The following is an 11626-nucleotide window of genomic DNA, read 5'->3' on the forward strand; positions in this document are numbered from 1 at the left end:
GGGATAAACGCATGACAGTGACGAGAAACTAGAAAAAGTAGTAAATAAGAAAGTTCATTTCTTTTGAATGGCAAAAGAGATTCACTCTATCTTCCTATGCCAATTAAGGAATTGTCTCGCGGTGATATCCCCATAGATTGGGCCGAGATTACAGTTGATACTGGCCCATCTAACAAGCCTGAAGAATATAAAATTCTGAAACATACAGATTATATATTCAGGTGCTCTGAGACCGCAAGTAAATGAGCGACCTACCAAAACCTGAAATAACAATGAACATGTTGATTTTGCAAGGCAGTAGCCTCAGCTTTCTTTGCAGACAATACTGAGTTTAGCAGGTTCTTATGGCTTCGGTCATCAGAGTATCACACGAATTCAATCCTCAGGTATATTTGTCACCACTGTTGGTTCCAGAGAAAGGTTGATCTCAAAGAGAAAAAAAATCATGTAAAACACAACACAACCTCAAGCTGGATAACACTAATTACATTTTCTTGGACCCTTTTTCTTGAGAAAAAAAGACGTAATATACCTGACTACAATTTCCAAGCTGGATACATCCTGTAGCTTCAAAACTATCATGTCTATACATTCATTTACAAGGTGGGCACGCTTCATTTCGCCATTTCTCATTGTGAAAGAATTGTGTTTTTTTATCTTTTACTGCAGTTACACAATTGGCGAAGTAATGTACTTCCAATCATCTGCTTGTGACACGCCTATCTTCCCCAATTGTGTAACTGCAGTAAAAGATAAAAAAAACACAATTCTCTCACTTATTTTAAAGTCTTATTTGCGCAACATCTGGCACCCAGTCATCACTGACGAGAGAAAGATGATCACCGTCTCTGATAAGTTCCACCGCATCGACCTCAGCACCCTCAATTGTCAGGACCCTGGTAGGCATGAAGTCAAACTTCTTTGCGCCTAGTTCAAGAAGCTCCTTCATTGACTTCGGTAGGAGCACGAGCTTCCCGGTGGTGTTACCCTTTTCGGGGCATCTGATTGTCACCCTGATGAGTGAGTTGTGATGGCGATTCGGGCCACCTGTTGCTGCAAGGCCTCTTGAGAGCAGACTACCAGTGTCCCGGTGTGCGTGAGATGAAATGACACCGAAAAGAGACTTCTGAAAACTGACCCTCCTGAGGAGCTTCTGTGGAAGAACTTTGTTAGGTGCCTTAGTATCTTCATGGTCTATATTTTTCATTGAAGGCTCACTGTTGAACCTCCCAATCAACATAGGTGCCACCCTTCCACGCGAGGCGTTCCGCTTTGGTGCTTTCCGTGATTTAAAAAGGAGTAGTATGTCCTCGTGGCCTTGTTGGTCAGCTAGAGCTCTTGGTGTCCAGCCATTGTTGTCCAGCTTGTCAATGTCAGCCCCGTGTTCGAGCAAGAACTCAACCATCTGAACGTTTCCATCGCAGACAGCACGATGCAGCGGAGTGGTTCCATCTTTCAGTGATCTGTTTACGTCACCACCATAACGGATTATGTCCCCAAGCAGCTCAGTGTTATTTTCTTCAACGGCAATGCAAGCATACAAGGCCGTGTCTCCCGATGATAGATCCGCACCACTCTCTACTAACAACTGCACAACTGCATCATGCTTCTCACACAGAGCCTCCCATAGCGGAACCTTACCTTCGGAGTCTATAATAGAAAAAAATAAGATGTGTCAGCGAGAGGTATTGTCAAATCTACATGAACTTCACAACTCATGGGGAAAATATCCTGAATGAAGCAATAATTCATATTCTAGCAAATTTCGTTTTTTAGGTGGTAGGCTGGCAATGAATTTTAGAGTTTTGCAAGTGATATATTTGTGACATATGGTTTACTTGTAGAAGACGTATCACAGTTGTAGTTTTATGCATACCCCTGGCATTTGGATCCGCTCCATAGTCTAACAGAAGCCTGATACATTGCTCATTTCCTTTGGAGGCAGCTATATGCTGTAAATCATGAAACGAACACTGTTAACTTTCTTACTAACAAAAACCTGTAGAGTACCTAAACAGCCCATATATCCATTGATTAATGTTCCCACCAGTGCCGTATGCCCATTGTTATCTGATTCGTTTGGATCCAAACCACGCTTAAGAAGTTGATGCAATAGAAAGTCATCTCCTCTAGTTACTGCAAAACAGAGGGTAATTGGCAAATCTAGACGACCCCTTGACAGCATGTTTTCGATCTCCTTCAGAACGCCAACCATTACACTGTTTTCTTTCTGCTCTTTTAGTAACTGCACCTAAAAAAGTAGAGAGAAAGAATCTCGGTAGAGTTAAAACAACCCCTCATGGTACCAGTCCTTTTGATAAAAACAAATTAGCAGTTTAATTGGTTAGTCTCAAGAGTCACGACCATGCAAGAATAATCATTTTACAATATCAACAAGAATCAACAACCTAAAATCTAAGATTGATTACTCAGTATCTGTGAATTCGATTTTCGGTTGCACATATTGTTAAGCAAGATGATACAGGTTTAAAGAAAAACTTGACCATAGGGAGAAGACATCCCCTGGCTTTGTCTTAAAGGAGGGGAGTACCAAACCCTGGCTGACCAGGAAACTCGCTGAAACCAGTTCTCAAGGAGGTACTCACTTTTTGCGAGCACCGGGGTTCGAGCCCGGGTGTGCACTTGGTCAGAACAAGTTGGATTTAGGGATTTTTTGTAGCTCAAAACTGTAAAATTATGAATCTAACATAGTCTGTAAATAAAATATGCAACACCAAAGATAACTATGAAGAATAATGTGGTTACTATACCTGAATTAGGTTGTTCATTATTATAGTCCCATCTCCAACATTGGATTGAACAATGCTGAGAAAGGCAGTGCGATTCATGCGCAGAAGCTGGCATAAGGATTTTGTTCGAACTGTGAATAGTTGAGGCCTATAGCAAAGAACCCCGATTTCTCCAACAACATCTCCTGACTTAGCCACTCCAGCCACCTGCAAGTACCAGAATACTATTTTAAGGACTATTTGACACATAAGTTCACTTCCACTTTAGCATCAAAACAATATAGGACTTGCCTGTTCTGCGCCATTTTGCAGCTCTATTAATTCCTGCAAAAGTGACACGCATATCAGAATGACCATGTACATATCTTGTGTTTAGTGCAAGTGATATCAGTATAACTAGCTCACTCACTTTTTCCAAATGTACTCGGTAGTCAGTACTTTCATGCATAACTATATCAACTAGGAAATAAGAAAAGACTTCTGAAAACAATATTCTTACCGCGCTACCAGAAACAAAAATGTAGAAGTCAGTGGGGGCTTCATTCTGCAGAATCACATCTTCCCTAGGTGGAAAATATTCAGCTTTCATCTCAGAAACCTTTCCATGGAATCACACAAAACAAGATAAGCACATGTTCAGTCGGTAGTCAACCCTTATTTTTAAAAAGGAGATATTTGATAGCCTCACCAGTTGAGAAATCAGATCATTCGACACCCCTTCAAACATGTAAACCTTTTGGACCAGAGTAAGAAACAGATGGTGGGAAATGCTGGATCTAATAGCCTTAGGCAGCGCATCAAGGGTCTCTTGTTGTTGAAGACCTTCGGAATCTGTTCTGAACTTTAAGCTAAGATGTGAGATCATCTGATCTTGCAGGCGATGTGGGAGTTGATTCCTTAGTGCAAAGCTGCTTGCTGCTTGAATTGTATCTCTCTTTAGTCCAAAACATAACACAATAAAGGATATCAGGTTGAACTCTAAATAACTGTTAGGAGTCAATATCAACCAAAGTTCTAACAAAAGAGAACTCACATATTTTCGTGTACGGCTGGTGCCATGGACAACCAGATTCGTCATGTTTCCGATTAAATAAGCAGTCAATCCAAGGTTAAATAGCATGTAGAAAATGTTGAAGATCATTTCCCTTGTGTTCTCCGCATGAAAATCACCATAACCCACAGTGGTAAGAGTAGTGATTGACCAATACATTGATGTTACGTAGCGAATCCACAAGCTCCGCTGGTGAAAATCTGGCATTGAAGTGCCAATCCATGTATCTGTTGGGTCTGGATACCTATCAGCCAGAAGATAGTAGAAGCACGCTGAACAGTGAACAGCAAAAAGTGTGACCTACAAGATCAAAGGTAAGCAAATAGGATGTCATTCCTCAAGAACATTAAGTTTTACAGGAGAATTCCCAAATGTGCAGATTACTTACACAGATGAGCTTTGCGCATCGAACCCAGAAGTAATTGAAGTGTCTATCTTTCTCCAATCTAGCAAGTGAAAACATACAGACGAAAAAATGAGTTATTCTTACTAACAAGACAAAAGCATGGTACAATGACATTATCCAGATTAATAATTACTATAGTATTCAATCAGGTTTATATTGAAATAAAACAAAATAAATAGAGAATAAAGTGTCATATACACCATCATTAACATACCGAGCAAAGAGAGAGCTGACTCTACGGAGACGCCATAGACGAAGCATGTTGAAAAATCCATATGACCTAAGGTTTGGAGGTAGTATCATCCAAGCGATTTCTGATGGGATGGTGGAGGCCACGTCAAGAACAAACCAACTAGTAGTATACCGCCAAGCTATCCTCTTTGGATCATCTTCAAGCAAATATGTCATTCTATCCAAGTAAGCTACAAAGAAGGTCAGGATGATGTCAATTGCAAAGAACGCATTCACGACATTGTCCACTGCAGCTAGACCGCCCGTCGGTTTCCGAATGAAGCCAAATTCAAATGGGGAGATCCACGCAGAGTAGATCACAAGAACTATGAGAAAAGTCTCCCAGCATCTGCACAGAATTAACAACCATATATCAGACTTGCTTCTTCCTCTGTTGTAACTGAACTGTCTTTTTTCCTCTAAATACCAGCAGAATTGTCCTGCTAACAAGGGTAAAGCAATATAATCTCTACGTCAATTTGTTTTGTTTGATATTACTACACACTTGCTGTAAGTCCTACTGTTGCTGGCAAGTACAAGTGTACCATGACTGCAATAACTACTGACCATACACATGAATATCTTCTAGAGAAGGCAATCCCAAGAACTGGTCAGCTATGTAACGGGGGTGCTCAAGGTTATCTACTCTTGTATATATTGGATCCGTACATGGTCTATTTTGCAACGACAGGGGCGTCGAGAGATGGTGGCTACAGTAAGCACACACTTGGAGCGGGTGGCGCTCTTTACCCGTTTTGGATGGCAGTTTAGACTACGGATCGAAAATACACCAACCTAGACCCGCTCGGAATTGTATTCCAGATTATTCAGATTTGCTCTCATTCGGTTTTTGTTTTTATTTGGCTGCGTGTATCCTGGCTATACGGAGACCGGAAGTATACTCTTCTTGGTTGTATTATCTTGATGTGATATTGAGAGTCAATAAAACTTCTCTTATTAAAAAAATGTAACGGGAGTGCTCATAATATTAGCAGTTAAATTAAGCAAAATAAGAGCAGATGACCCCACTATCTTAGAATAATATAAACTACAGCAAAATTAGAATTTTAAAAGACGGTAAGTGACACTGATGCAAAGCAAAAGGTAACCTGGAAAAACTAACAAATGACACCCACCGTAACTTAACAACTTATTAATTCCCAAACAATAAAAAAAATTGTTTTCCACGCGAATTCCGTGAGTGCGCTCTTTCAACAGCGAAACGTTGCATAAAGAACCGCAGACCGTGAGTACAAGAAATGCAAAGCTGCCACAATCAAATTATGCTTTTCTTGTCTCTCTTGAAGTAAAGGGATCATTAAAGCAGTCACCAACGATCTAAGCAGCCCAAAGTCAACCAAATTAAAGAGGGATGCATCCCAAAGTCAACACAATTAAAGCAGAGATGCGAGTACTATAAAAAGCAATACACAAACAAATAAATTATTGGCTTTCAAAAAAAAAAAACAAGTCAATTATTGACGCCAAGTCAAACCAAGAAACACAAAGTGGACAAAATTAAAGCAGAGATGTGAGTACTATAAAAAACAAGATAAACAAATCAATTATTGGCCTTCAAAAAAACAAAGTCAATTATTCAGGCCAAGTGAAACCAAGAAACACTTAAAACTCGAAATGTTCTTTCTCTGTTGCGCGTAGTAAACACCCGGAGAATTGGCAGTAGAACAAACGAACGGAGTGCAAAGATAGAAATTACTAAAAGGAGCAAAGAACAAACAATTGAACAAAATTCACAACCCACCGTTGTAGTTATATGCCTACACGTCATGAAAAACATGAGAAGACCTTGAAATTAACAACTAATGAAGCCACAAGAAGAGAAAACCTGACTGCTTTCTCCAACCAGAATTACAGAACAAACAGCGCTGCGCCGACCATCACCAATATTTAAACAGTCAAAGCAGACCATCGACGTGCCAGCCTAGAAGCAAACAACAAAATTTGCTTCAAACCAGCGCGGAGATGAGAAAGATACAGAGAGGCGGGACACGAGACGGCAGAGGAGATGACAATCGGACCCTAACTGTGGAAGTGTGGAAGAAAAAAAAACATAAAAGAGGGACGGCGGCGCGGCGAACCTGTATCGGCGGTCGTAGGGCGAGACGATGAACGGGCGGAGCTTGACGCGGCGGTTGCTCCGCGCGCCGAGCGACGGCAGGATGCCGCTGGAGATGCTGTAGTGGCTGCCGTCCCGCGACAGCTCCCTCTCCAGCGCCACGCCCCCGCCGCCGCAGCCCCACGGCCCGCACGCCGCCACCCTGGACGACCCCCACCCCGCCATTGGCTGGCCCCCGCCGCCGCAGCCGGCGGCGGAGATAAACCCTCCGGGGTTTACGGGGAGAGCCCCGAATCCGGCAGCGCACGCGCGATGAATCACGGATCGGGCTCCCCACTCAACCTTTTCCTCGTGCCTCTATTCTTGGCTATCGGGCAGCGGGGGGGGGGGGGGGGGGGGGGGTGTCCGAGTCGGATTGGCTTGGGGTGGGAGCAAACGCGCGCGCTCGGCGCGTTTTTATGGAGCGGTTTGGGTGGGAGGTGGTCGGCGCGGGATGACGGGAGGGTGGACAAGGATTTGCCCCTTCGCGGTGCGCGCCCCTTCGCCCGCCCGCCGGGGAAACGCCATCGTTTCCCGTGGGTGCGGCTCGCTGGATTGTTTCGGGTACGATGCCTAGCTCGGTTCAGGGTGGCAGACTGGCAGCAGCGCAGGGGAAGGGAGGAGGAGGTATCAATGGATTCGGTTTGTGCGCCGCGCCGGCCGTTAATCTGGCCCAGTTAAACCTCGAGTCCAACGTGTCTAGACCAGTGTAAAACATGGGTGTTTCTGTGGTTCTCGCTGAAGTTGAGCTTTCTTGTGTGTCTTCTGCGAATTCTCGTGAAATTCTTACGTTTCAAGTAAGTCCTACTGTGATGAGGTAGAGTATTGGGGAAAATTTCAGTGCAAACCAATTCTTCGATGCAAACCGTGAAAACTCTCTAAAAAATATGTTTAGATGCACTAAAAAAATCTAAAAAAATCACACATGTACATAAGGGGGTGGCACACATGCATATAAAAATTCAAGGCTAAACTCTTTTTAGTTCATGAGATATAAAAATGACAAATCGGATTTACATGAAGGGGTGATACTGATTTTTGTCATTTTTGTCTTTTTCTTCCCTATTTGTCATTTTTATATCTCATGAACTAAAAAGAGTTTAGCCTTGAATTTTTATATGCATGTGTGCCACCCCCTTATGTACATGTGTGATTTTGTTCCGATTTTTTCAGTGTATCTAAACATGTTTTTTTAGAGAGTTTTCACGGTTTGCACCGAAGAATTAGTTTGCACTGAAATTTTCCCCGTAGAGTAGGGGAAAATTTCAGTGCAAACCAATTCTTCGATGCAAACCGTGAAAACTCTCTAAAAAAATATGTTTATATAGCTAATTCGATCTTATTTATCTTGAAGAAGATTTAACTTGCTTATATACACCTTTTCAGACGAAGAGAATAAATCAATGTTTGGGATAAGGAACTTTATAACCTATTCAAGCACATCTTTTTATCTAGCTTTATTTTCTCCGATGTATTCTAATAAAAGATTTCCTAACAATATAGTAATAAACAATTAGTCAAAATTGTCGTTCTTCATGATGTTGTACTATATATTCTCAATGCATATATAAAGCTTATCGATTTAATTCAACAAATCAAAAATATTGCCGACACTCCATGTGTATTAACAGATATCACAAGTTTCTCCTCCCTCTCTCATCAAGGGCCCAAATGGAGTGATCCATAAGAGAAATCATGCCTCATTGCTATCTTTGCATGGGTCCAGCTAGAGTGATTCACAAGGGCAAAAGCGTATTTCTTTTTTCTGCCATGTGTTGGTAAAATTATGCCCCACATTTGCATGCTATACCTGAGTCCCTTATGGATGCAATGAGTGTCCCTTATGGATGCAATGAGGGGCAAAGCCATGTCCGGTCTCTCGCCTTTATGCATATGCCATGACAAGTCGTAAACATGCACTCTACTAGTAGCATCAGTTAAAATATTCGATAATATTTTAGACATTATCTCTAAGGAAAGCCATTTTTTATTATAAAAGTGCTAAGCCTTAGACTCGTATTTGTATTATGCCGTGTGTTTAGGTGTAGTTTTTTTCTTAAAGAAACCTTTTGCTCTAGCATTATATTTTCCTGTAAACTTGTAGGCACGACCCTCAGATGAACTATTCATGCAAAACTCGTTGGCAAACACCATCCCCTCGGCCCTTCCCCTCTAACAAACAAAGTCGTTGTGTGCTAGCTGCCAAGTGGGAGTTACGCTACATGCATTTTGCCTGCCCCAGTGGAAGCTTCATGAGCATCAGCCGGATCAGCGTCCCACCTCGTACCCACATGCGCAGCCAGCTATTTCAAAGGGACATGGCATTAATCCATCTGCTCCATGCATGCAATTATTCTTTCTCGCGCCGCTTAATAAGATCTTCATGCAATACCTTTAATGATTTGTCAGCAAATTAACAGAAAATTAACTAAAACAGAGAAAACACCCTCCTATAAGCACTGAAGAGTTGCATGCCTGATTAAATCATAATGCCAGGAGCAACTGCTCATCAGTTAGCATAACAACCAATAGTAATGCGGCACACGTGCATGCACATTAGTTGAGATGCAATTGCACACACACCGAGACGAGATTGAGGAACATTAATAGTGCTCATGTGCAAATCTTTGGGCAGTTGCATCGCCACATGATCCATTTTCTAGAGCATACACTTTCCACATGAAGATCGAGTGAGCTGGTGGCATTGTTCGTCATCACTATCTTGTCTCTCGTTGGCTAATCGCAGTTCCCGACTAGCTTTTGACGAGCAGCCAGGAGAAGGTCGACACATGTGTGATATTAGATGTGCACCGTGATCCATGCGGTAATTGAAGTGGTTGCTGCTTTCTCCTGAGGATTCGAAGACTCGTATTTTGCGTGTTCTAGAATGCCATAATTGCCTTGTGTGCTGAACTATGGTCTGTATAGCTGTAAAGGGTTGTTGTTTTGCTTTGTAGGTGGATATCCTCTTTTCTCTTCGCCCTTAGATTTGGGTTGCATCGTGCTCCTGGGATATGGGGTGACAAGCCTTTGCTTTCATATGTTGAAACCTGGTTTTGAACCTTGATGTAATTGGTCCATTAACTATCTTCTTAGTAGTGGAATCCGGGAGAACCCGTATGGTACCTTGGCACCTTGCTAAACTGCCAGCACTCCCCACGTACCACCATTCGAGCCCCACCTAACACAACTCCACCACTGTAGTGTTGTAGCAACCATCGCCTCCCGTGAATGGTGGTAACTGGCGCCTTAACAAACTGCCAGCACTCCCTACCCGCCACCGTTCCAGCCCCACTTAACATATCTCAACCACATTAGTGTTGCAGCAACCACCATCTCTCGTGAACAATGGTACCTTGGTGCCTTGCTAAACTGCCAGCACCCCCCACCTGCCACCATTCAAGCCCTACCTAAGATAACTCTACCACAGTATGTCGCAGTAGCCATCACCTCCTCTAAATCAGCAGCCCGTGGCACCACGGCCACGTCAGTCCTCCTCCCCTCAGTCCTTTGCCCCGATGCATTTCTAAACCAAGCTCAAACACAAACAAACAGCCCAAGAATACAGGCTTGGATGCACTCGGCTTTAACGGTGCAACTCAAGGTCGTGACGTTAGAAAGACGAGAGGGAAATGGGTTATTCGCAGATCACGCAGATGATGAAGTGTGACATTCCAACCCAAACAAAAGTTATTCAATTGGAACAATAAAGAAAAACAAGAATAAGTGCATATAGAGCGGAATCTACGTGAAATAGAGCAAAGAGATGATGATAGTGCCCGAATGGAAGAAAATATTATTATGATTGGCCCATGCTCGAAATATTTCTATCAATGAGTAAGCATAGTTGTGATAGAAAGAAGATATAGTAAGGTAAAGCCCAAAATTGTAAAACTAGGATGATACAACAATATATGGGAAGTTAGATTATTGTTACTAGCTGCGCAACTGGGCAGACCACCATGCTAGTTTCTTACGAAATTTCCATAAACCCCCTAGTTCCAAACATTCCCTAGCTAACATTGCATGACCCATCTCCTTTTTCTAACAGTATGTATAGTCCCTATCTTCTTCTTTGTGTCTTATCTTGACTTCTAGCCTCGCAAGTAGAGATAGCCATTTAACTTGATTACCCGTTTATCAGTGGGTAAATATCCTAATAGGGCTGGGTATGAGTAGCATTTGATACCTACAGGTACATTCGTGAGTGAAAAATACTATCTGATGGATATACGGGTGTGAGTGTGGATAAGATATACCCATACCTATGATACTTGTCTACCCGTATAAATCTATAATAGGTGGGTCTTTTGCTCTAAATCATAATCTCTCACATACATATACACATCCAATGCCCATTTCTGACCAAACCTCTCCGTCCTGCCCTTGCTCGCCCTGCGCCCCCGCTGCCAGGACGTCGCCGCCTCGCCCCAGCTCACCCCACAGTCCCATGCCCCCGTGCTGCTGCCCCATGCCACCACCCATGGGTAAACGAGTATACCGGCAGGGGACGGGTTTGGTGTTGATCATTCGCCAGTGGGCGTTCGCGGGTATACCCACAGACGGGTAAAAAATTATTAAGTACGAGTATGAATGAGCACTACCCGTACCCATCATACCCGATTGCCATCCCTACTCACAAGGTGTGTGCGATCGCCCTCTCTTGCATGCAAGGGAGCAGTCACACACGCATCATAATTAGGCTCACATAAGGCCCTTTTTCAGTTCTCCTTTCCTTCTCAATCTTTACTGATCAACTACACTATTCCATCTGTTCAGAAATAGTATGTATATTTCTTTTAGAAAAGTCAAACTTTGTATATTTTAACTAGCATTTAATCAAATTATAAGAATATTTAGTGTATAAAATTATATAATTAGGTTCATAATTTAAAATGATTTCATAATATAAAGGTTTTGTATCTATAAATAATATATTTTATAAGAAAATCTTAGTCAAAATTCAACTTCAAAAACCGAACAAAAAAACTATGCTTACTATTTCATTGTGTGTTCCATGTACTGAACCTTTACGACAGCGTCTGAATCCATATGTGCGCAACTCGCATGAT

At 42.4% G+C, this 11626-nt stretch overlaps 1 protein-coding gene across 2 annotated transcripts; it reads right to left on the bottom strand.

Moving 5' to 3' along the window:
- Window positions 1-443: 443 nt before the first annotated feature.
- On the bottom strand, window positions 444-7189 carry LOC133908374 (potassium channel AKT1-like). 2 transcript variants are annotated; one of them, XM_062350370.1, is made up of 11 exons: window positions 6538-7189; window positions 4422-4787; window positions 4190-4247; window positions 3784-4101; window positions 3439-3684; window positions 3250-3348; window positions 3042-3074; window positions 2772-2957; window positions 2048-2245; window positions 1877-1952; window positions 444-1650 (listed from the first exon to the last, which is right to left on the bottom strand). In XM_062350370.1, exons 1-11 carry the CDS (start codon window positions 6738-6740, stop codon window positions 782-784), a joined length of 2652 nt encoding a protein of 883 aa, XP_062206354.1. In that variant the 5' UTR covers window positions 6741-7189; the 3' UTR covers window positions 444-781. The 2 variants fall into 2 exon arrangements, with proteins under 2 accessions (XP_062206354.1, XP_062206353.1); XM_062350369.1 differs by having other exon boundaries at window positions 2048-2251; window positions 6538-7187.
- Window positions 7190-11626: the final 4437 nt, after the last annotated feature.

Source organism: Phragmites australis, chromosome 2 (genome assembly GCF_958298935.1).
Source record: "Phragmites australis chromosome 2, lpPhrAust1.1, whole genome shotgun sequence".
Lineage (NCBI taxonomy): Eukaryota > Viridiplantae > Streptophyta > Magnoliopsida > Poales > Poaceae > Phragmites > Phragmites australis.

Excerpts from the sequence above, each read along its gene's own strand:
- LOC133908374 (XM_062350369.1), bottom strand. The coding sequence starts at position 6,740 with ATGGCGGGGTGGGGGTCGTCCAGGGTGGCGGCGTGCGGGCCGTGGGGC. Across the intron at positions 4,788-6,537 it reads CCCTACGACCGCCGATACAG|ATGCTGGGAGACTTTTCTCA; the intron begins GTTCGCCGCGCC and ends AATTCTGTGCAG. Across the intron at positions 4,102-4,189 it reads GATGCGCAAAGCTCATCTGT|GTCACACTTTTTGCTGTTCA; the intron begins GTAAGTAATCTG and ends TTGATCTTGTAG.